The sequence below is a fragment of the Python bivittatus genome, unplaced genomic scaffold (assembly GCF_059951505.1).
Source record: "Python bivittatus isolate LINGU-HERP-01145 unplaced genomic scaffold, Pbiv_v1 ctg000040_np1212, whole genome shotgun sequence".
NCBI lineage: Eukaryota > Metazoa > Chordata > Lepidosauria > Squamata > Pythonidae > Python > Python bivittatus.
Genome location: NW_028277032.1, coordinates 5880376 through 5904842, shown reverse-complemented (window position 1 = coordinate 5904842; position 24467 = coordinate 5880376). Strand labels below are relative to the sequence as shown.

General features: G+C 51.9%; 2 protein-coding genes across 2 annotated transcripts in view; both read right to left on the bottom strand.

Moving 5' to 3' along the window:
- Positions 1 to 24467, bottom strand: part of LOC148216940 (uncharacterized) — a 589705-nt gene that overhangs the window by 14121 nt on the left and 551117 nt on the right. The window lies entirely within an intron of this gene.
- LOC148216946 (uncharacterized) lies at positions 11572 to 19354 on the bottom strand. The gene is made up of 2 exons (XM_088153307.1): positions 18813 to 19354; positions 11572 to 12663 (listed from the first exon to the last, which is right to left on the bottom strand). Exons 1-2 carry the CDS (start codon positions 19352 to 19354, stop codon positions 11904 to 11906), a joined length of 1302 nt encoding a protein of 433 aa, XP_088009433.1. The 3' UTR covers positions 11572 to 11903.

Here is a 24467-nt window from a genome sequence, read left to right as displayed (position 1 = left end):
CCTCCTGCAGGTCCTCCCGGGTCTTTGTTTGCAGCTGCAACAGGGTGGAGCACTCGTGCTCCGCCGGCTCCCATTCTTTCCGCTCCCCCGCAAGAAACTCCGCTGGGTTCAAATTCCTGTCTGTTCCTACCACCACATCAGGACTTATCCGGAGAACTGTCTCATATTTCAACATCCTTCCTTCTGTCATCCAAGCAGCCGCCTGCTGACTAAGCACACTTAAGATCTGATGGGGTGAATGGACAATCACGGGGCTCCCAAAAGTGAGTTTTTTCCCTTCTGTCACTAGCACAGCAGCGGCAGCCACTGCCTGCACACAAGTCGGCCATCCCCTCACCACCGGTTCTAGGGCTTTGCTCAGGAAGGCCACTGGTTGATATTTCCCAGCCCGTCTCTGAGTCAGCACTCCAATGGCGGTTCCCCCATGGGCTGTGACGTACAGGTGAAAGGGGAGGGCCAGGTTCGTTAGAGCCAGAGCCGGGGTTGTCACCAGGCTCCTTCGTAATTCTCCCTTCTCTTTGTCCCTGTCTGTCCATTCTACCCTGTCAGATGATCCTTTCAACTTCTCATACAGAAACTGAGCCTTGCTCATGTACTCATCTATCCATAGCCGGCAATATCCTACTAGACCCAGAAACCGCCGCACCTCCATTTTAGTATGAGGGGGCTTCAACTGCATTATCCCCTGTATCCGAGAAGGATCAATCAACTTCTCGCCCTTCCGGAGTACATGTCCTAAATACTTGACCTCCCTTTTCACAAATTGGACCTTCCCTTTTGACACCTTCAATCCTTCCTCAGCCAACCAGTTCAATAAAGCCACTGAGTCTTCTCTCAACTTTACTTCCTTCTCTTTAGACACCAACAAATCATCCACATACTGCAGCACCCGAGAACCCCCCGGGGCCCGGAACCCCTGGAGTTTCTCTTCCAATGCCTGTCCAAACAAGAGGGGGCTCTCGGTGTACCCCTGGGGCAGCACCGTCCATCTCAGTTGTTGCTTCAGCCCGCGCCTCCCATCCCGGGACAGTGGGTATTGGGCTTGCCGCAAACCCGTCACCCCTGGTTTCAAGGGGATGCTAATTGGGGCTATGCGAAACCGACCCGCCCCCCCTCCCCTGCCCATACCTCAGGGTTCACTACCTCCACGTCTGCCTCCCGCAACAAACACATCCTTTCTGCCTGTTCCACATTCCACAACTCCATTCCTAGACTACCCATTAGATCCCTTTCCAGCAGGTTCACTCTCGCCTGTGGGATCAGTAACACATCTGCAGTTACCTCCTTCCCATTCCACTCCAGTCTCACTCCCTCCAGTACGTCTGCCTTGACCGGAGAGCCTCCCACCCCCATCACCGATACCGACGCGCCCCGGGATTTCACAATCCCTGGGATCGGTTGGCACAGCGATGTTCGAGAGGCTCCGGTGTCCACGAGGAACTGCTGTTCCTCGCCGGTGGGACCCACCGTGATGTTTACCAAGGGTTCCCCGTGGGTCCCGGTTGGGGAACCATGACCCCCCTAGTCGTACAGGGGGAAACTCCTCTCATGTTCTCCCGATGTTCAGCATTATTGGGATCCCAATTTGGGTCTGCCAGAGGGAATTTAGTATTCACGGACGGGGCATTTGGGACATTTGCATTCCTTCGCTCCCAAGCCCCGAGCGCAGCTCGCCGAATCTGGCCCCTCTCTTCTGGCGTATAGAGGTCGGCTAAAATGTAATTCAGTTCCCCCAGGAGTATTCCACCGGGCCGAGAAAAAGTTCCAATTGTTTGGCGGCGGTATGGGCGTTCTCTTGCATACGAGGGAGGGTCTTTTTTAATTCCCTCAACTCACTGGGTTTGATGGGAACCGTTACGTAACTGGTGACGGTCACCCCCTGTGCGTTCGTTCCGTTCGGGACCTCCAGGACGGGGAAGGCACTGGCCGACCTTAGAATAAAGGGCAAGTTCTGAATGTCTTGGTTCAGCTGGTCCAGCTCTTTCCGCAGCCCGGGATAGGGTGGGGGCGCCGGAGGGGGAGCGGTAGGAAGAGGAGGAGGAGGAGGAGGTGGCGGCCCCCATTGAGGTCCAGTCAGCCAGAGGTCCTCCTCATCCTCCTGTTCTTTTTGGACAAAAATTTTGGCTAACTTGGGTCGAGGCCCCTCCCAATGAACATGGAACCAGACTTCCACATAGGGTTCCTGTGTTAACATTTTATGCTCCACAATGTAGTTTTTTAGTTGGGTCACCCAGTAATTACTGGGGATTCCAAGAGTATCCCAATGGTAGGGGAATTCGGGGTCCACTAGTGGATATTTTGGCCATTCTTTAGTGCACAAAGTTATCATGGTCGGTTTTTCCAGACCCCTGGTGAATGGACACAACCAGGGTGTCTCCCATTGTTGCAACAATTGTCCTAATGGAGAATCCGTGGGGATTCCCCTACTGCGTTTTTCCCACTGGCCCCTGGCCTTACACTCTTACTCTGCGCCTTACCCATCCTTCCTGACTACGTTTCCCACCTTACAGAAGGTCCCGGACTCTTCTGTCCCCTTGCGGCGTCCAACGCCTCGTAACCACGCTAATCTCCCCGAGATTATGGGTAGGTTGTACTCACCAGACCTCCCAGAGGTCCCCTCGTCGGCCGACTTCCTCTTTACTTCTGTCTGACTGGCGATTGGAGTCCCGTCCCGGACCTGACTCCGGGGAAAATGGGAGACACCTCAACGGGGTGTTACGGCCGATTACTCACCGGTTCCCCACAGTCCGGTCCACGTCGAGGACTCCTGGCTGGCTCGCCAATTTTGTCAGAAAACGACAGACACGGGTTCGGTTGTCCAGTAGACAGAAGTTTTTATTGGGCACGTTTGCAAAGGTGGGTCCCTCCCGCAGCAATGGAGGAACCCCGAAGCAAGGTCTGACAGGTTTTTATACCCCCTATCTGTCCTCCCCCTCCTACGAGGGCTTGGCTCACAATCTCACCTTTTTTACCACCCCGGAGCGCCGCTAATTAACCGCAAAACCGCAGACATTCCACTCAATCAGCGCAATACACATTCCAATCCCCACTTGACCCGACAGCCGCCCCCTGCCGTTTCTCTCCACTCTGGTGCGAACGTGCCTTTTGCCTGCAGTCTTTCCTCCCTCCTGCCGTCCCTCTCCACTCTGGTGCGAGTGTGCCTTCTGCCCATCCTCCCTCCTGCCGTCCCCCCCAAGGCTGCCCCATGGTGCACAGCGCTCTCCCCTAGCAAACATGGTTCGTTTGAGGCCCTCACTTCTCCCTGCCTTCTCACAGTATGGAGCAGCAGAGCCCTCTAGATTTCTGACGGACTCTGCCTCCTCACGATGCTTCGGCAATCTGCTTAAAGGCACTCCCTGACTGCATTCAGCCCTGATCACGGGGATTATACAAAGTGGGGGAACTTTTCACTGTCTGGACCTGTCAGGGAGTGCGTGACTGAGAAGCAGGTGCAAAGCTGGATGTGCAGGGGGGAAGGAATGGGCAGCTGTAAATAATAACCTGGTTGGGGATAAAGCCCGTGAACTTGCTCCAGGTTTGTCTGCATTCTGCTCCAATATCAGGGTGGCTGAGACAGCCCCGAGAGCCTTATGACCCACCCACCCTGGTGGCAAATCATGTACAGCACAAGCACCATGAAACAAGATGAAAGAAACCCCAGCAGGAAGAAAATGGGAAATGTTTGATAAAAACATGAATCAGAGCCTTTCCAGGGCTGAACAGTATAATGTTAAGGATCTGCTTTGAGAAATCCTGGGGAACTGGTGAAGTGTCTCATAACTGCTCATAATTCTATCATGAACTTCAAGAAGGGGGAAATAGAGGATCCAATAAACTACAGACCAGTCTGACATGGGTACCTGGAAAAAGTTTAGAGCAGATTTATTTATTTATTTATTTATTTGGTAAATTTATATAGTCACCTATCTCACATATGAGTAGCTACAAAGTTAAAAAAACACAAAGCAATACAACAAAATAACAACAAAAAAACCTCATTACAAAAAACATGAAAAACAATAAAAGCTATTTAAAAAACATAATCTGTGGGAGAGCACACTGGATTTCCCTAGCAGGCTCCATACTCACATTCCCAGATCTCCAGGCCAGATGGCAAAGCCTTTCAGAAGGCCAGCAAGGTCGGGACCAATCTGACCTCTGGGGGATGATGTTCTAAAGGGTGGGTGCCGCAGCAGAAAAGGCTCTCCTCCTAGGTCCCTTCAGATGGCATTCCTTTGGGGATGGGACCCACAACATGCTCCTCCTGCCAGATCTGATGGGATGGGTAGATGTGATTGAGGTGGCGCAGTCCCTCAAATAACTTGGCCCTATGCCATGTAGGGCTTTATAGGCTATTACCAGCATCTTGAACCTGGAAGCAAACTGGCAACCATCATAACTTGTGGAGCAGAGGTGTAATGTGCGCTGATCTAGGTGCACACATAACTGCCCATGCCGCTGCATTTTATACCAGCTGAAGCTTCCAGATGCTCTTCAAAGGCAACCCCATGTACAGCGTATTACACTAATCCATGCGGGAGGTGACCAGGGCATAAGTGACTGAGCATAGGGCCTCCTGGTCCAGGAATGGGAGCAACTGGCACACAAACCAAAGTTGATTGTAAAGAGCACCTTGGAACCAGAGTAGCAATTATCAGAAGTCAGCATTGGTCTGTCAAGAGCAAATCTTGCCAGAATTTTTTTTGATTGGACAACTTCCTTAATAGATGGTGCAAATGTATATTGATCTCAGTGATGCATTTGACAAAGTATCCTATGACTTACTGATTAGCAAGGTAGTGAAGGGTTCTTGATAGGTTGGAAAATGGCATGAAACCTAAAAGTTGGGAGATTCCAAAGAACTCTTTGTAGATGAATCTCAGCTGCCATATATTATGGTTCCATTTTTACACCCCATGGGTCATAGCATCTGTGTTGGTTTTCACAATAAGTATTAGTCCTCACATTTCATAGAATCATAGAATTGGAAGGGACCTCAGAGGTCAACAAGTCCAACCCCTTGCATGTCAGATTCAGCCGGCACGGCACAGCTAGGGACTTGCCCAGCCGCGCTCAGTCAGTTTCACCGCCCGAGTGCCAGCAAAGGAAAAGGGGAAGTGAGAAACCGCAAACTGATTCATGGGCCAGCTGGGACCACTTTACTAAACCGCAAGCGGATACTTTGTGTCAACGCCAAATTGCCTTGAGCGCTGCAGACGAAGGAGTGAGCAGCGGCTTGGGGCAAAGCAATCAGCACGGGATTGAGAACCCTCGGCTTTCCGCGCAACAGAAAGACCCAACGAAGACAACGACCACGGCATTGGGTTATAGCAATCAAGAAACAAAAGAACTGGACTGAATCTGTCATTTAGGTGAAGGGGGGGATTACTGCGGGTAATTTGTAACCAAGCAATGGAGCTAAGCACGGAAACGGGGGGACTATAAATTGTGCTGTAAGATGTGCCAAGCCAGTCCTGGCTTTGTCTGTAATTACGTACGTTATGTTTGAGTAAACTTCTTTGCTGAACACACGTGTCACAAGAGTTTCTCTGAGTCGAACAGGGTAAACCTTACACTGCACACCCCAAGATTTATTACACCATCCCTGATAGTTGACTATCCAGCCTCTGTTTGAAAATTTCCAGTGAAGGGGAAGAAACTCCTCCATGTGGTAATTTATTCCATTGATTGACAGCTTTTACTGTCGAGAAGTACTTCTGGTGAGGACATGGAGAATGGATATCCCTGAACAGTGGGGACAACATTACGGCTGAATTGGTGGCTGGATGCTGGATCCAAGCTGCCAAAATCTCTTGGGAGGAAGGAACAATCGTGAGATCACCCATACATACTTCAGACAGCTGCTACTCATGAGTACATGGCAGGAACTGATGTTTCTGTGGTCACTTAGGTGTCATGCAGCTGGGAGCCAAGGGATTTCATCAGGCTCACAAGCATAATGTAGCTACTAAGGACTTTAAGTTTGAGCAATCCTCATCTCTTAATCATGTTTGGAATTAAATTTTTTTACTGTTTTTTAACTATTAAGAACCCTCAGAACGGCAAGCTTTATAGTATTCAGTGGGTGAGTCTCCTTCAATCTGTAGCGAAAAGATTGATAAATATGAAATTAAAGACCAAAAGGGTGATTAGAGTGTTGATTTTGGATAGTTTTAAACATTCACTGGATCACAGAGAAAGCACGAGAGTTCCAGAAAAACATCTATTTCTGCTTCATTGAGTATGCAAAAGTCTTCGATTGTGTGGAACACAACAAACTGTGGCAAATTCTTAAAGAGATGGGGGTGCCAGACCACCTTACCTGTCTCCTGAGAAATCTGTGTGCGGGCCAAGAAGCAACAGTTAGAACCGGTCATGGAACAACTGATTGGTTCAAAATAGGGAAAGGAGTACGACAAGGCTGTATACTGTCACCCTGCTTATTTAACCTATATGCAGAGTACATCATGAGAAATGCCAGGCTAGAAGAATCACAAGCCAGAATTAAGATTGCAGGGAGAATCATCAACAACCTCAGATATGCAGACCCTAATGGCAGAAAGTGAAGAAGAACTAAAGAGCCTCTTGATGAGGGTGAAAGAGGAGAGTGCGAAAGCTGGCTTGAAACTCAACATTAAAAAAACTAAGATCATGGCAAATAGAAGGAGTAGAAATGGAACCAGTAACAGATTTCATTTATTTGGGCTCCAAGATCACCACAGACGGAGACTGCAGCCATGAAATTAAAAGACGCTTGCTCCTTGGGAGGAAAGCTATGGCAAACCTAGGTAGCATATTAAAAAGCAGAGACGTCACCTTGCCGACAAAGATCCACATAGTCAAAGCTATGGTTTTTCCAGTAGTAATGTATGGCTGTGAGAGCTGGACCATAAAGAAGGCTGAGCACCGAAGAATTGATGCCTTTGAACTGTGGTGCTGGAGAAGACTCTTAAGAGTCCCCTGGACTGCTAGGAGGTCAAACCAGTCAATCTTAAAGGAAATCAACCCTGATTGCTCATTGGAAGGATTGATAATGAAGCTCAAGCTCAGATACTTTGGTCACGTAATGCGAAGAGAGGACTCTTTCCCTGATGCTGGGAAAGATTGAAGGCAAAAGGAGAAGAGGACGGCAGAGGATGAGATGGTTAGATAGCATCACTGAAGCAATGAGCATGAAACTGAGCAAACTCAGGGAGGCAGTGAAGGCCTGGTGTGATATGGTTCATGGGGTCACAAAGAGTTGGACATGACTTAATGACTGAACAACAACAACAAATGGACTAAGGATCCAGATAGATGTGAAATAAGACTTCAACATTAATTATATGAATCCTTCCTGTGGGAAACTGCTGATGTTTTTTAACTCTAAAAATAGAACCATGATAAGATGAAACTTTGAAGTTTGGATACTGGAACCAGAAGGAACTAAAGATTGCGTTTAAAGGAGAAACACCTAAATTACTTGCCAACAATGGAGCAAAATATTTTAACACCGGATGCAATTAAGGATATTTGGGAACAATGGACTCAGAAATTAATTTTAAAAGTATCTGCGATCATTGATAAACAGATTGTAAATGATGTTGTGGAGGAGGAACAAGTTCTATTGGATAAGACTGAAACTGATTTAAATGTGGATTTGGAAGTGAAAAGTTACAAGAATGATATGGAAGGAGATCAAATACTGGATATGTGAGATTTGCCCCGTTCGACAGAGAAACTCTCGTGACACGTGTGGTTCACAAAGAAGGTTTACTCATGCGTAACGTAGTAGTCACAAGCAAAGCCAGGACTGGCTTGGTACAATTGCATCACTTGTTATATTCCCCCCTTCCCGCGCTTTTTCCCGCCTCGTGATCGCGTTGCGGCTGTGGGCTATTAGGCCCCCCAATGTCCCCCCTGATCGTTCATGATGGCAGGGTCGGTCAGAGTCCATTGTCCTTGATTGCCAGTCCCCCTCCGGCTGGGTTGGTCCCTCCCTGCTACGTGCAGACCCGCGGGTTCTGTGCTGCGTTGCGATCTTGTTTCGCTGCCCTGCGGCCCCGTTCCTTGCTTGCTCGCGCCGTTATCAGTTCATAGTTAAAAGCTTCCGCTGCGGTTTTCCTGTTTAGCTGGCCGCAGGTGGCTCGTTAATTAGCGGCGCTTTCGGTTCCTCTTTTCCCCGCTAGCTACCGCCGGTGGATTCTGCGTGGTCTGGTTGCGAGCTTCCCTGCAACCCCGTGCTTCCCTGAAGCCTCGTGCTGACCGAACCTGACATGCCGCCCCCCTGACAACAACTCCCCCCCCTCGGTCCTATTTCGGCTTCCCGGGGTATTTACTGTAAAAGTCCCGCACTAGGTCCGGCGCCCTTATGTGGGTTTTACTCACCCATTCGCTGTGGGACTTGGGGAAATGTTTCCATTGCACTAGGAGCTGGGTCTGCCCCTTGTGCCTCCGGGCGTCCAGTATCCGGTTGATTTCGAAATGCTGTTCCCCCCCGACCATGATGGGTGGTGGTACTCCCTCCGCCTTGTGCCAGGCGTTCCCCGGCTGGTGCAACTTTAGCAGGCTGCAATGGAACACCGGGTGGATCTTCCCGAGGCTTTTCGGGAGCGTCAGCCTGACGGTCACCGGATTGATGACCTCCGAAATGGGGAACGGCCCCACAAACCTCGGGCTGAGTTTTTTCGATGCCTGGTGCGTCTTTAGGTTTTCGGTTGACAGATACACCTGGTCCCCCACTTTCCACTTTTCCTCGGGGAGCCTCTTGCGGTCCGCGTGCTTCTTGTAGTCGGCTTTGGCTCTTTGCAATGCCGCGTGCGCCGCTCGCCGGGTCTCGTCGATTTGGGCGAACCAGGCGTCCAGGGAGTTGATCTGGGATTCCGGCTGAGGCAGCTCCGGCATGGGGACGAAATCTCTCCCGGTGGCTACTTTGAACGGAGAGAACCCGGTGCTCTTGTGGACGGCGTTGTTGTATGCCACCTCCGCGAATGGTAGTAGCTACGCCCAATCGTCCTGTTGGTGCCCCACGTAGCAGCGCAGGTACTGTTCGAGCCCCCCGTTCAGGCGTTCCGTGGCTCCGTCCGTCTGCGGGTGCGCCGCGGAGGATAGGGCTTGTTTCGTCCCCACCCGCTTCAGGAACTCCCGCCAGAACCGCGCGATGAAGTTGCCGCCCCGATCGCTGACGATACGTCGAGGTGCGCCGTGGAGTCGGTAGACATGTTGCACGAACAGTCTCGCCAGCCCCTCGGCCGTGGGGACTCGCCGGCACGCTACAAAGTGCGCTTGTTTGGAGAATAAGTCCGTGACCACCCAAATGGCGGTCTTCCCCTTACTCTCCGGGAGCTCCACTATGAAGTCCATGGCGACCTCTTGCCAAGGGCCGTCGGGTTCCGCTACCGGCTGGAGTAGGCCTCTAGGTTTGCCTTTGGCTCCTTTCGCTGTTGCGCACACCGGGCAACCCCGCGAGTACGCCTCCACGTCCTTCCGGAGCGTGGGCCACCAAAACTGCCGCCGGATTAAGTGGAGTGTCTTTACGAAGCCGTAATGCCCCGCGCTCCGGCTGTCGTGGGCTCTCTCCATGACCTCCCGTCGGCAACCCTCGGGCACGTACAGCTTTCCTTCGTGCCACCACAACCCCTCTTGGCCGGTTAGCGCCTCTCGGTTCTGCTTGAGCCAATCGTCCCGCTCCGCCGCCTCCGCGAACCCTTGCCTTACTTCAGACGCCGCGTCCCGTCGCTCCCCCTTGGTCTGGCTTCGGGTCACCGCCTTTGCAGCCAGCCTGCTGGCGGGGATGACGGAGTCCACGATCTCCTCCCGTAGGCTGGCGTGTTGGGGCATGCGAGACAGTCCATCCGCTAAGAAGTTGCGCTTCCCGGGGATGTGTTTCAGTGTGAACCTGAACCTCCCGAAGTATTGGGACCACCGTGCCTGTTTGGGGGATAGCTTACGCGGGGTCTTCAGGGCCTCGAGGTTCTTATGGTCCGTCCACACCTCGAACGGTTCAGTTGCCCCCTCCAGTAGATGCCTCCACGTGGCCAGCGCCCACTTGACCGCGTACGCCTCTTTCTCCCACACCATCCACCTCCTCTCCGTCTCGGTGAATTTGCGGGAGGCGTAGGCGCACGGGTGGATGGCCCCTCCGGGCTGGGTTGGAGCAGGACTGCTCCCGTTGCCACGTCTGATGCATCCACTTGGATTATAAACCGCCGGTCTGGGTCGGGATGGCGCAGGATCGGCTCCGCGGTGAACCGCTGTTTTAGTTCCTCAAACGCCCCCTGGCATTCTGCAGTCCACGCGAGTGCCATGCTGGGCTTGGGGGTTTCCCAGTGCCCTTGGTTTTTAGCAGGTCGGTTAGGGGAAGGGCGATTTGGGCGAAGTTCGGGATGAACTGACGATAGAAGTTCGCAAACCCTAGGAAGCTTTGGAGTTGCCTCCGGGTTCGCGGCGCTTCCCAGCCCAGGACATCCCTTACTTTCGCCGGGTCCATCTCAATTCCCCGGCTGGATATTCGGTAGCCGAGGTAGTCTAGTTGCTCTCGATGGAACTCGCATTTCGAGAGCTTTGCGTACAGCTGTGCCTTCAGCAGTCTCTGGAGCACCGTGCGCACCAGGCTCACGTGCTCCGCCAGGGTCTCGGTGTAGATGAGGATGTCGTCCAGGTAGACCAGGACGCCCCGGTAGAGTAGGTCGTGCAGCACCTCATTTATTAGCTGCATAAATACCCCCGGGGCCCCTTTTAATCCAAACGGCATCACGGAAAACTGGTAGCTTCCGAGCGGGGTGTTGAACGCCGTCTTCCACTCATCTTTTGCGCGGATCCTAACTCTGAAGTAGGCTTCGCGCAAGTCCAGTTTTGTGAACACCCTCCCCTTCGACAGATGCGACATCAAGTCCTTCATCAGGGGGAGGGGTATTTGTACTCCGTGCTGATTGCGTTCAGCCCCCGGTAGTCTACGCACATACGGAGCGAGCCGTCCTTCTTCTCCCGGAATAACACCGGGGCCGCTAATGGTGACTTCGCGGGTTGGATGAATCCCCGCGCTAGGTTCTTGTCTATGAACTCGCGCAGGGCCCCCATCTCCCTCCTCGACAGGGAGTACATTTTCGGCTTAGGCAGGGTTGCTCCTGGCTCTAGCTCGATGGCGCAATCACTGGGCCGGTGTGGTGGGAGCTGGTCGGACTCCTTCTCCCCGAACGCTGCCGCCAGGTCTCGATACTGCCTCGGGATTCCGCCGCCCGTCGGGGGTTCCCCGGGTCCGGCCCCTCGCTTTGCGGTCGCCTCGCCAGTCGCCGCTGCCTCCCCTCGCCTCGGGATCGTGGCGGGTCTCCGGGGTCCCGGCGCTGCTGCTGCTGCTGTTGCCGCCCGGGTCTCGGGCCCCATCTGCTCTCGCCCCGTCTCCCGGTGTCCCGGACCCTCCACTTGTCCGCCGGTGGTTGCGGCTGCCTCCGTCTCCACGGCTCGGTCCCCTCTGCTCTCGCCCCTCGCCGGTCTGTCGACCCCGAACCGCACTGCCTCCGCCGTCCAGTCGACTCGTGGGTTCCGCCGCCGCAGCCACGCCAAGCCGAGTACCACCGCGTAGTCGGCCACCGGGACCACCACGAACCTCAGTTCTTCCCGGTGACTCCCGATCGTCATCTGGACCGGCTCGGTGTAATACTGAGCTGGCCCCCCCCCTGCCAGCGTGCCATCTAACTGGCTGAATGAAATGGGCTCCCGGAGGCGCCTCAGCTGTAGCCCGAGCCCCGAGACCACCGCTGGGTGCATCAAGCAGTGGGTGCAGCCCGAGTCCAGTAGCGCCCGTAGCTGCGCCTCCCCTCCGGATCTCACCCCCCGGACGTGTATCCTCACCCGGAACGGTGGGCAGTCCTCGTCTCCTATTGGGTCTGCGCGCCTCGACTCCCCTGCTCGCACTGGGACGCCGTTCAGTGCGAGCGCGCCTCGTTTCCCGCCGGCTCCGAGTCCTCTCCGGAGGATGCTGTCTCCGGGGTCGACCATCCCCCGCGTCCTTTCTCGGTCACCGCCGCCACTGCCCCCTTCCGCGGTCGGTCACCGGTCCTTTTCCCGTTCGCACGCGGGGTTTTGACTTCGGGCCGTGGTGGGGCGCCTTCCCGCTCCGTCGGGCACTGCGCCGCTCGGTGGCCTCTGCCTCCGCATCGGAAGCACAGATTCGGGGCTCTGGTCGCCTCTCGCCTCCCGGTGGACTGCCGTCGACCGCTCCGTCTCTCCTCGGGGGTCCTCTCCCTCGGCCGGTCCCTCGTCTGGTCCCGTCGTCTTGTGCTCTGTTGGATCTGCCGCCATGCCGATTCCGCCGTTCCGGCCAGCCAGATCCAATCCTTCACTGTGGACGGGTCGTCCCGCCCCAGTGCCCGTTCCAGGATCTCTGGGTTGAGTCCCCTCTTAAAATACTTCACCTTCAGGGACTCCGGCCAGTCCGCGAGCTTCTCGGCCAACCTCCGGAACTCCAGGGCATATTCCGATACCGATTTGCCCCGCTGTCTGAACTGTAGGATGTCGTCCTCCGCCCGCTTGGCGCTCAATGTGTCCTCGAATCTGTCCCGGAGCGCCTGCATGAAGTCCGGGAAACTCCGTAGTTCCGCCGCGTTGGCATCGTACAGCCCGATCACCCAGCTGGCTGCTTGGCCATCTAGCAGCTCGGCCACGTAGGATACCCTGTCCTCGTCTCTAGCGAATAGGTGACCACCCCTCTGCATGAACCCCCTGACGTGCGTCAGAAAGTGCGGCAGCTGTTCGGGGTCCCCTGAGAACTTCCCAATGATACCTCGAAGTCTCAGGGCGTCTGCCGCCCGTTGGTCCTCCGACCGGGGCGCCGTGGGTGGTGCCGGCGGGGGTGTCGGACCGCCCCCCCTGTCGCTCGCCTCCTCGTTCACCGCCGGTGGCCCCACTCTCTGTAGTAGGGTCTGGAGCATCGCCTCCACGGTGTCTAGGCGTCGCTCGACTCTCTCCTCTAGTCGGGCGAATTTCTCGCTCCACTCACGGTTCCGGAACCCCGAACCCCGGGTCATCGTAACGCCTGAATCGTCTGGTCCTTGGTTCACGCCCATCGACCACCGCTCGGATGGAGTGCGCCCGGCCCTGGCCGCTGCCCCGTCGCTCCCGGGCGGCTCCGACCGCCCTTCCGCGAGCCTGGATCCCTCGCGCTCCAGCTGACCCATGGATTCCTCGTCGCTGGTCATGCCTGTATTGAGAAAGAAAACGCTCCTCGGTGGTACCGGGTAGCGCTGTCGGTGAGTCCTGGCTTTATGTGAGATTTGCCCCGTTCGACAGAGAAACTCTCGTGACACGTGTGGTTCACAAAGAAGGTTTACTCATGCGTAACGTAGTAGTCACAAGCAAAGCCAGGACTGGCTTGGTACAATTGCATCACTTGTTATATTCCCCCCTTCCCGCGCTTTTTCCCGCCTCGTGATCGCATTGCGGCTGTGGGCTATTAGGCCCCCCAATGTCCCCCCTGATCGTTCATGATGGCAGGGTCGGTCAGAGTCCATTGTCCTTGATTGCCAGTCCCCCTCCGGCTGGGTTGGTCCCTCCCTGCTACGTGCAGACCCGCGGGTTCTGTGCTGCGTTGCGATCTTGTTTCGCTGCCCTGCGGCCCCGTTCCTTGCTTGATCGCGCCGTTATCAGTTCATAGTTAAAAGCTTCCGCTGCGGTTTTCCTGTTTAGCTGGCCGCAGGTGGCTCGTTAATTAGCGGCGCTTTCGGTTCCTCTTTTCCCCGCTAGCTACCGCCGGTGGATTCCGCGTGGTCTGGTTGCGAGCTTCCCTGCAACCCCGTGCTTCCCTGAAGCCTCGTGCTGACCGAACCTGACAGGATATACAAATAAAACTGGTTGAGGCTTCAATAATTAAAGGGGACATACAAATAATAAACCCGAAGAGTGATATAGATAATTTTCCTATACTGGATGTACAAGAGAGACCTGTTAAAACTTTGAAGGATTCTGTGACAAGAGGCAAAGCAAAAATGAAAAGAAATCAAGCTCTAAGAAAGCGATCTGTTAAAGTTTTCAAGGTTTTTCTAAGAAGAGACAAAGAAAAAAAGAAATCAAGTTCTAGGACATTATTTGAGGGTACTAAAAACTAGAATTGAAGGGAATAAGGGGAAGGAATTGGTTTATTTGAACAAGAGTAAAATAGATGTGTTGTTATCTCTGACAATCATTAATGGATTTTTACTGACTAGGAATGACGAGGTTTTAAGGTTCTGTTTTCAGATAAGAGATGAGATATGGGAAGAAGAGTTTATTTTGTATTTTAAGTCTATTTGACTAAAGTTAAAATAATTATGTGGTTTTTCCTGGTAACCTTTAATGGATTTTGTTTGACTATGAATGAATGATGAGATTTTGGGGATTTTTTTTTAATAGGTAAAGGATAAGATATAGAAAGAAAAGAAAGGATTATAAAGTGGGTTCTGGGATGAAGCTTAAAATAGATACTTTGTTATTTCTGGTATCCCTTAATGAATTTTTGCTGATTAGGATAGAATGACGAGGTTTTAAGACTTGTTTATAAATCAGTAGATCAGATATGGGATGAAGAGATTCTTTGTTGAATCTTGTTTGAAGGTGATGAGTTGTTAAAAAAAATATTCTTGGTGTGATGAGGGGGAAGTTACTTTTTAATATTTTTTCTCTTTTTTCTTTTCTCCTGCACTTTCTATTTTTTCTTTCTGTTTTTAATTTTTTGTAGTTTCTATTAGTTCTTATCTGTATAATTATCTCTAATGATTATATAAAAGAAACTCTTCCTCATATCTAATACAGATTATCTACATCCTTGAAGTTTCATCCCATAAATTCTAGTCTTACCCTCTGGAGCAAGTGAGAATAAGTCTGGACCCTCTATAATGCGACAGCCCTTCAGATATTTGAAGACAGCTGTCATGTCCCCTCTCAACCTTCTCTTCTGTAAGCTAAATATACCTAGATCTTTTCACCATTCCTCGTAGGACCTGGTTTCCAGGACTTTCACCATCTTGGTGGCCCTTCTCTGGACTTGCTCCAGTTTATCAATGTCTTTTTTAAACTGGGGTGTCAAGTCCACGATGTCCAACTCTCAGTTCTGAAGCATTCTCACGCAACCAGGCTTGGGTCAGATAAATACTTCTTTATTAAGAGGTACATGTAGCTTGTAAACAGAACATTGCTAAAACTAACGCCTTGGGTAAACCTCCCTCTATTTATCCACCCTCCCCTTATTGCCTGGCGTCGTGACTCCTCTTCACCTGTTGTTGACCTCTCTCCTTCCTCCCCAAGCTTCTTCCTGGTTCTTTGGGCCCCAGCTGCCTGGCCGGCAATCAAGCCAGTCTAAATTGCCCATATATGGTTAAGCTGCTTCCCAACTCCCCTTACAACCATTAACAGCCACCCCCCCTCCTTATTTACAAGTGGCAGAACCAAATCAATCCAACTCCCAACGAATGCAATACAATGGAAAACAACAACAGTTGGGTGATGCAGGTTCTGACATACTGCCCCCCCAAAAAACTCCTCTTCACCACGCTGGCCAGGCGCCCTAGAAATAAGAAAAGAGGAACTGGAATTATGAAAACATACATCCTATAGAGTTCAACACGTTCACCTGGGTTTGTTAGGATAATTCTTATAAAAGTCCAAAATTAAGTCAGGAGCTCTAACATGTCTTTTGGAGACCCATTCAGCCAGAGATTTAGGGAAATGTTTCCAATGTACTAAATAATGAATGTCTCCTTTGAAGTTTCTAGAGTCCAATATTTCCCTGATCTCAAAGTATTGTTCCCCCTCGATCATAATAGGTTCCGGAGGGGCCACTACTGGCCTCCATTTATCAGATTCCTTGTAGGGTTTCAAGAGTTCACTGTGGAAGACAGGATTAATCTTCCTGAGGGTTTTGGGGAGTTTCAAGCGTACAGACACAGGGTTAATTACTCTATCCACCGTGAAAGGTCCTATGTATTTATTATCAAGCTTTCTACAAGGCCTGGAAGATTTCAGATTCTTGGTAGATAACCACACTTTGTCCCCCACTTTCCACGGTTCATGTGGTGCTCTCTTCTTATCTGCTTGTGTTTTATAACTTTCTCTAGCTTTTGCAATCGCTTTTTCTGCGATAGGCCACAATCCCCTTATCCTGTCACCCCATTCATCTACTGTTTTAACCCCTGTTTGAGCATGGGGAAGTTCAGGTATAGGTACAAATTCTTGCCCTGATACAATCTGGAAAGGGGACAGCCCAGTATTACCGTATACAGCATTATTGTAAGGCACTTCAGCATAAGGTAATAAGTCCACCCAATTGTCCTGTTGATGGTTTATGAAGCATTGCAAATATTGTTCCAACCCTGCATGCCTCCTCTCTGTTGCTCCGTCCATCTGAGGATGAAAGGAAGAGCTCATTGCTTGCTTAGACCCCAAAAGGGTTAAAAATGCCTTCCAGAATTTAGATGAGAACTGGACCCCCCGGTCGCTGATCACTCTTTCAGGACAACCGTGTAATCTGTATATGTGTTGTATAAACAAGGCAGCCAGTTCAGGTGCTGAAGGAATGGCTTTGCATGGGATGAAGTAAGTTTGTTTAGAGAAGAGATCAGTAACAGTCCAAATCAGAGTCATTTTCCTGCTCTCTGGCAGGCCTACAATAAAATCCATGCTTATTTCTTTCCATGGTTTTTCAGGGCAGGCCACAGTTTGTAATAACCCACGGGGTTTCCCCCCTTGCCTTTTGGCCATAGTGCATACAGGACAGGTAGTTACATATTCTGCCACATCTCTCCTGAGCGAAGGCCACCAAAATTGCCTGCGGAGTAGATGTAAAGTTTTGACAAAGCCAAAGTGTCCTGCTTTTTTATCATCATGGCACCTTTGTAGTACCATTTTGCAAGCCTCCTGGGGCACGTACAGTCTATCTGCATTCCACCATGCCCCCTCCCTCTGGGTTAGTTCCTCCTTATCTCCTGGAACCACTCATCCTGTTCCAGGAATCAATTTAAGTCCATTAAGAACTCTGATTTGAGGAGGGTTTTGGTGGCATTACTTTGTGATCTAGTGACTGCAGCTGCCAGTTCTGGCCCCTGCCGGTTTGGGATTACAGCTGACACCACCTTCTCCCTTTGGCTATTGTGCTGGGGCAGCCTGGAGAGCGCATCTGCTAAGAAATTCCTCCCTCCTGGGATGTATTTTAAAGTGAAATTAAATCTGCTGAAGAATTGCGCCCATCTTATTTGTTTAGGAGACAACTTTCTGGGCGATGTCAAAGCCTCCAAGTTTTTATGATCCGTCCAAACCTCAAAAGTTTCTTCCGCTCCCTCCAGCAAATGCCGCCAATTTGTTAAAGCCCATTTCACTGCGAAAGCTTCCTTTTCCCATACTAGCCACCTCCGCTCAGGTTCAGTGAACTTGCGAGATAAGTAAGCACATGGTTTTAACACACCTTCCTCATCCCTCTGTAAGAGGACTGCTCCAATGGCTACGTCTGAGGCATCTGCCTGAATAACAAAAGGCCTTGCTGGGTGTTTTAGGATGGGTTCAACAGTGAATAATTTCTTGAGGGTTTCAAAAGCCTCCTGATATTCTGCTGTCCATTTTAAAGAGGCCCTGGGGGCTTTTGCAGCTGCCCAGGGTTTATCCTTCGTTTTTAAAAGATCAGTCAATGGGAGGGCTACTTGTGCAAAATTAGGAATAAATTGTCTGTAAAAGTTGGCAAAGCCAAGGAAACTTTGCAGTTGTCTCCTGGTTTTTGGGGCCTCCCAGGTTAGGACATCCCGCACCTTATTGGGATCCATTTCCACTCCTTTATTAGATATTCTGTAGCCCAGATACTCAATGCAATCCTTATGGAACTCACACTTGGATAATTTTGCATACAACTGCGCATTTAGCAGTTTCTCCAGCACTTTCCTGACCAATTTCACGTGTTCCTCCGTTGTTTCAGTGTAGATTAAAATGTCATCCAAGTACACCAACACTCCTCAGTAGAGGAACTCGTGCAAGACCTCATTAATCAGTTGCATGAATACCCCGGGTGCGCCTTTTAATCTGAATGGGAGGACTCGATACATGTAGTGTCCCAGTGCCCAGCGGAATGCGGTGCGCCATTCGTGCCCAGCTTTTATACGCACCCTGAAATATGCCTCTCTCAAATCTAGTTTGGTAAAAAATTTTCCTTTTGCCAAATGGGCTAACAAATCTTTTATTAATGGGAGAGGGTATTTGTTCTCTGTGCATATTGCATTTAACCCCCTATAGTCCGTGCATAAGCATAAAGTCCCATCTTTCTTTTCTCTGAAAAGTACTGTTGCTGCCAGGGGGATTTGGCAGGCACTATGAAGCCTCTGCTCAAGTTTTTGTCAATGAATTCCCTCAAAGCCCCCATTTCCTTTTGGGTCATGGAGTACATCTTTGGGGTTGGGTACTTTGCTCCTGGCACCAACTCAATTTCGCAGTCTGTGGGGCGATGTGGTGGTAGTTGGTCAGATTCCTTTTCGCTAAATACTTTCGCCCAGTCCCTATATTGCCAGGGGATTTCCTCCCCTCGTCCCGCGTGGGGCTTCCTCCCTTGGCACTGCTCCTTCAGGGCTGCTGCCCCCAGCTCCCCTCGTGGGTTGGGCTCCGCCTGCGCAGTCCCACGCCCGCCATCCGGAAAGGCCAGAGTCTTTTCCCGCCAGCTGATGTGGGGGTCCCACCGTTCCAGCCAGGACATTCCCAGAATGAGGGGGTAACTAGCCAGCAGCGCGACCAGGCACCTTAAAGCCTCCCGGTGCGTTCCGACTTTTAACTCAAAAGCCTCTGTGTAGTAGCGGACCGCACCTCCCCCCACCGCTGTTCCATGCACTTGCCTGAAGATTATGGGCGTTTTCAGCCGGTGCACTTTCAAATTTAATCCGTTGACGAGCGCGGGGCCGATCAAACTCCGGGAGCAACCCGAATCGAGCAATGCGGTGAGCCGGGCCCGACGAGTCAATCGCGGAGCACAGATCACTACCTCATACGTCATGGGACTCACCCGGATGTCCTCGATCGATTTGCTCAGGATCGGCTGGCCGCGCCTCGGGCTTTCCTCCCTCTCTCCGGAGCTCTCCCCGCCTTCCTCGCTGTCTGAGAGGTAGGCAATCTTCAGCCTCTCTTCTTTGCCTCTCGCCGCTGTGCTTTTCCATGGGGCTTTCATCGGCTTTGCAGGTTTTTCGGCTTTGTTCCCTTTCTCCACAGGTTGTAGCCTGGGATTCTGGGGGCATGCCGCACGAAGTGCCCCTTCTCGCTGTACATGAAGCAGACTTTCCCCGCAGCCTGCGGCCTTGCCGAGGGGGTTAACTCCTTCCTTGCCGATTTCGCCCCGTTTGGCTTGCGGCGCTAGGGGGCCGCCATCTCGCCTCCGCGCCATGCGGTTTGACTCTGGCCAGTTGCGCCTCCAACACGGAGACGTGGGTGATCCATCCCGCCAAGGTCTCCGGGCACCCCCGCACCACGGCCCTCTCAAAAAGCCTTTGGTCCAGCCCCTCCTGGAACAGCCGCACGAGGAACACTTCTGGCCAGTCGGGCAGCTTCGCCACCAAGCACTTGAACTCCAGCGCATAGTCTGACACGGGGCGCGCCCCTTGTTTCAGCTCCCGGATTGCCTCCGCTGCGTGCGAGCGGGCACATTGGTCCTCGAACCGGTCCCGTAGGGCGGTGATGAAGCGGTCGAAGTCCCCCAGTTCTGGGGCCTCCGCTTCATTCAAGTCGTTCACCCACTCAGCTGCCACGCCCACCAGGAAGCGGGACACATACAGCACCCTCCAGGCATCACTGGCAAACAGGCGCCCACACGTGCCCATGCAGATTCTCACCTGGTTCAGGAAGGCGGGCAGTTGGGCAGGGTCTCCGTCGTACTTCTCTACCAGCCCCCATCTTCACAACAGGTCCCCTTCCGCCTGTTGAGGTCGTTGGCGGCTTGCTCCTGGTCCGCTCCCCCGCCTCGTCCTGTGGGGGTCTGGGCCGGGGCCTGATGAGGAGGAAGGGTCGGTGGTTCCAGCGGAGCCCTTGGGGAGGGCTGGTCGATCGGCGCCAGCCCCTGTAGGGGGTTGGGCGGTTGCACGGAAGGTTGCGCCAGAATCCTCAGCTTATCCAATTCCTTCCTCAATGCACCCACCTCGCCTTCCAGCTTCCTCACCCGTTGTCCCTCTTCCCATGGCGTTGTCAATGTGGTCGCGGTCCCCATGGCCCTCAACCATCGAGGGTGGGCTGGCACCTCAGGGGTGAACCCTCCAGCGTCTTCCCAGATGCTCAGGTCTCTTGGTGGGTCCCAGCGGTGGGCCATTCGTCTCGTTGTGGCCTTCGGTCTGGCGCCCGCTAGAGCTTCAGTGAGGGGAATTAGCCGTTCCTCCTCTTCTGCTGGCGCCTCTGGTGAACTTTTATGCAGCTCCTCAGAGGCCATGCTAAGTTGCTGGAAATCCCTCGTAGAGTTTCCTCTCGGGTGAAATCCAGTATCAGGGAGTTTTAGCAAAATGTCAAGTCCACGATGTCCAACTCTCAGTTCTGAAGCATTCTCACACAACCAGGCTTGGGTCAGATAAATACTTCTTTATTAAGAGGTACATGTAGCTTGTAAACAGAACATTGCTAAAACTAACGCCTTGGGTAAACCTCCCTCTATTTATCCACCCTCCCCTTATTGCCTGGCATCGTGACTCCTCTTCACCTGTTGTTGACCTCTCTCCTTCCTCCCTGAGCTTCTTCCAGGCTCTTTGGGCCCTAGCTGCCTTGCCAGCGATCAAGCCAGTCTAAATTGCCCATATATGGTTAAGCTGCTTCCCGACTCCCATTACAACCATTAACAGCCACCCCCCCCAAGGTACAAGTGGCAGAACCAAATCAATCCAACTCCCAATGAATGCAATACAATGGAAAACAACAACAGTTGGGTGATGCAGGTTCTGACATGGGGTGTGGAGAACTGAATGCAATACTCCCAGCAAGGCCTGACCAAGGCAAGATAGAGCAGGAAAATTACTTCCCGTGATCTGGACTCTATGCTCCTCTTGATTCTCCTCAAAATGTTGTTGGCCTTTGCAGCTGCATTACACTGTTGGGGCACATTGAGCTTGTGATCCACTAGTACACTCAGGTCTTTGTGCTGCTGTTGAGGCAGTTTCTCCCCATCCTGTACATTTTTTTTTTCCTTATGGAGTCCTTGGTGCTCTCTGAGCTTGGTTGTTTGCTTCCAAATGTTTCATTATCCAACTAGGTAACACCATCAGTGCTAGTGAGTGTGGGGTTTGCTCCCTGTTTATATACAGTAGCTTGCCCTGCCAGTGTTGGTGGGGATGTGGTTTTCTCCTTGGTAGTGCCTTGATTAGAGTATTATTTTCTGCTTGATTGTTTGCCTGGGGTTAATCCCTGCTTATCTGGGTGTTGGCTGCTGGAGAGGATGTGTTCTGGTCTTTTTGTTTCCTTCTTAGCTTTCTAATTGTCTTTTTCGAATGGTGTGTAAATGTGTGTATTGATGGTTGATGTGTCTAAGTGCCAAGCTTTCAGGAATTCCCTAGCGTTTTTTGGATTTAGCTTGGTCTAGGATGCTCAGTTTCCCAGTTGAAACTGTGATTACGTCTGTTCACGTGAGGTGAGATTAAGGAGCTTTCATCATATCTTCTGACTGCTAGTTCATGGATGCTGGTTCATGGATGCATTCTCCAAGTCTTCTGTCTGTCTATTCAAATGACTCCTGTTTTTTCTTGTTGTGCCACTGGGTCTTTTGGTTTACTTAAGATGTTTTGGAGGGCTTTAGTTGGTTTGTGCGCTACAATGATGCTGTATGTCTGATGGTTGCTTCTGAGATGCTTTCAATGTATCAAAGTATTATCCTTTTCATAGCTAGTATTGTTGTGCTGTAGTGGGTTGAGTGGTCAGGCACTTTTTGATAAAGTTGCATGGGTATCCATTTTGTTGGAAGATGTATAGGTGGTCTGTTTCCTTTTTCTGCTGTTCTGGGTTGCTGCAGTGTGTTTGTGCTCATCTGAATAATGTTCTTATACAGCTTGGACAGATGTGTCAGAACCTCGCAATCAATCAACCAGCATTTTAGCTAGCTTGCTCAGTTCTGACATAGTAGTAGTGTGTGTGTGGGGGGGGGGGGAAGTTAGATGAATAACTGTTAGAGCAGATGGCTCGTTATCTAGTTCTCAAGAATGCCAAGGTCGTACCAGCATCAAGAAGGAGAAGGCACCAGAAGGACCGAGGGGGGTAAGGGGGGCAAGGAAGAGGGGGTTAAGAAAACATTGCTGTGCATGGGCTTTTCAGTTTCAGTAAACTCTATTATGGACTGTATGTTAATCCTCAATAAACTGATTTTCTTTTGGAACTGCTAAGACTCCAGAGAAGGTTTCTTTTTATTGGGCTGAGAACTACAGCAGCTTACCTTTTGCTGAAACTCCCTCAAAACTTTGGAGTTTCCACTGAGGGGTTCACCTATCATGGAAAGCCTGAATCCTGTGCTAGCAAGTGCTGTCTGGGATGGAGGAGGAGATCGTGGAATGTGGAGCAGTCGGCAGCATGGAGGAAGACTTAGAGAGGCTCCCCAGACCCATGGCTCGCTTAACTTTGAGGTCAGACAGGGAGCAGCGAAAAGCGCAGGCATGGAGGATGCCTGAGGAATATGGGGAAGCATCTTTTCTCAGCATAGAACCTGAGGAGTGTTGGTCCCTAGCAGCGGGCCGAGTGGAATCCACGTGGGTGAGCACTCTGGAGGGTCCATGAACATGGTAAAGGCGGACATTACTACCATCAGAGGAGAATTGAGGTGGATAGGAGAGATGGTTTGGAGGTTGATGGGAGCTCGATACCTGGACCTAGTGACAGCCTGTGTGCCTGGAGAGGAGCAGATGATGGAGGATGCCAGAAAAGGGGCTCTACGCATCCCAGCAGGACCGCCATCCCAACCAGTGCCGCCTGCCCCACAAGCACTGCCGGCACCTGCAGTGCAGCCAGCTCAGCACCAACCCACCCAGCTGGCCGTGAATTGAGCGGAGGCGCTGAAGGAATGGGGCCTGGTGATGAGCTACGGGGGGGACCCAAAGGACCTGGCCAGTTTCCTAGCCCACGTGACAATTTGCATGGAGAATTGTGGTCATTTTTTTCCAAACGACACACAGCGGGTAGCCTACGTAGCCCAGGCATTAGTGGGAAGAGCGGCAGAATGGCTAATAGAGATGCACGAAGCTCAAGTGCCTGAACTTCACTAACTCCTGAGATTCATGAGAGTGCTGCGAAGGAGATTTGAAGATCCGAGTGCAATAATGAAAGCCAGAACCGTCCTACATAGTCTCAAGCAAGGAGACCACACAGTCGCTGATTATGCCCTGGAGTTCCATAGTCTGGCAGGGAAACTCTGCGACTGGCCTGAGCAGTTCAAGGTGTCCTGTTTCCAGAAGGGATTGAGACAGGACTTCTGGCAGCTGGTCTACTCGTGGGGAAACCCACCAACCCTCGAGGGATGGATCGCTTTGGTGGTGGAAGTGAAGGCTGACTGGATGCTGGTGGACCTGGAGTTCAAGGAATCCCCGAGCACCCTGCTAGCCCCCCATTAAAAACCGGCTGGTAAGCAGAGAGTGGGCATCCCTGAAAAGTGTCCAAAAGACCGTACCTGTTTCGAGTGTGGGGGGATGGGACATTTTGCAGCAAGCTGCCCTAATCCTGATATTGTGCATCTGGCTGGCCAGGCTAAACCATCTAGGAAGTTGATGAAGGGTCTGGGAGCAAGGAAAAAGGGAACTGCGGCTGCTGGAGTGGATGAGGGGTTCCAAGACCCGGTGATCTTTGACGAAGGCTCATCGGAGGAAGAAGCTCAGCCGGCAGGAAATGCCAACCACCTGCCCTAAAGCACGTCGGTGTGAGATTTGCCCCGTTCGACAGAGAAACTCTCGTGACACGTGTGGTTCACAAAGAAGGTTTACTCATGCGTAACGTAGTAGTCACAAGCAAAGCCAGGACTGGCTTGGTACAATTGCATCACTTGTTATATTCCCCCCTTCCCGCGCTTTTTCCCGCCTCGTGATCGCATTGCGGCTGTGGGCTATTAGGCCCCCCAATGTCCCCCCTGATCGTTCATGATGGCAGGGTCGGTCAGAGTCCATTGTCCTTGATTGCCAGTCCCCCTCCGGCTGGGTTGGTCCCTCCCTGCTACGTGCAGACCCGCGGGTTCTGTGCTGCGTTGCGATCTTGTTTCGCTGCCCTGCGGCCCCGTTCCTTGCATGCTCGCGCCGTTATCAGTTCATAGTTGAAAGCTTCCGCTGTGGTTTTCCTGTTTAGCTGGCCGCAGGTGGCTCGTTAATTAGCGGCGCTTTCGGTTCCTCTTTTCCCCGCTAGCTACCGCCGGTGGATTCCGTGTGGTCTGGTTGCGAGCTTCCCTGCAACCCCGTGCTTCCCTGAAGCTTCATGCTGACCGAACCTGACATGCCGCCCCCCTGACAACAACTCCCCCCCCTCGGTCCTATTTCGGCTTCCCGGGGTATTTACTGTAA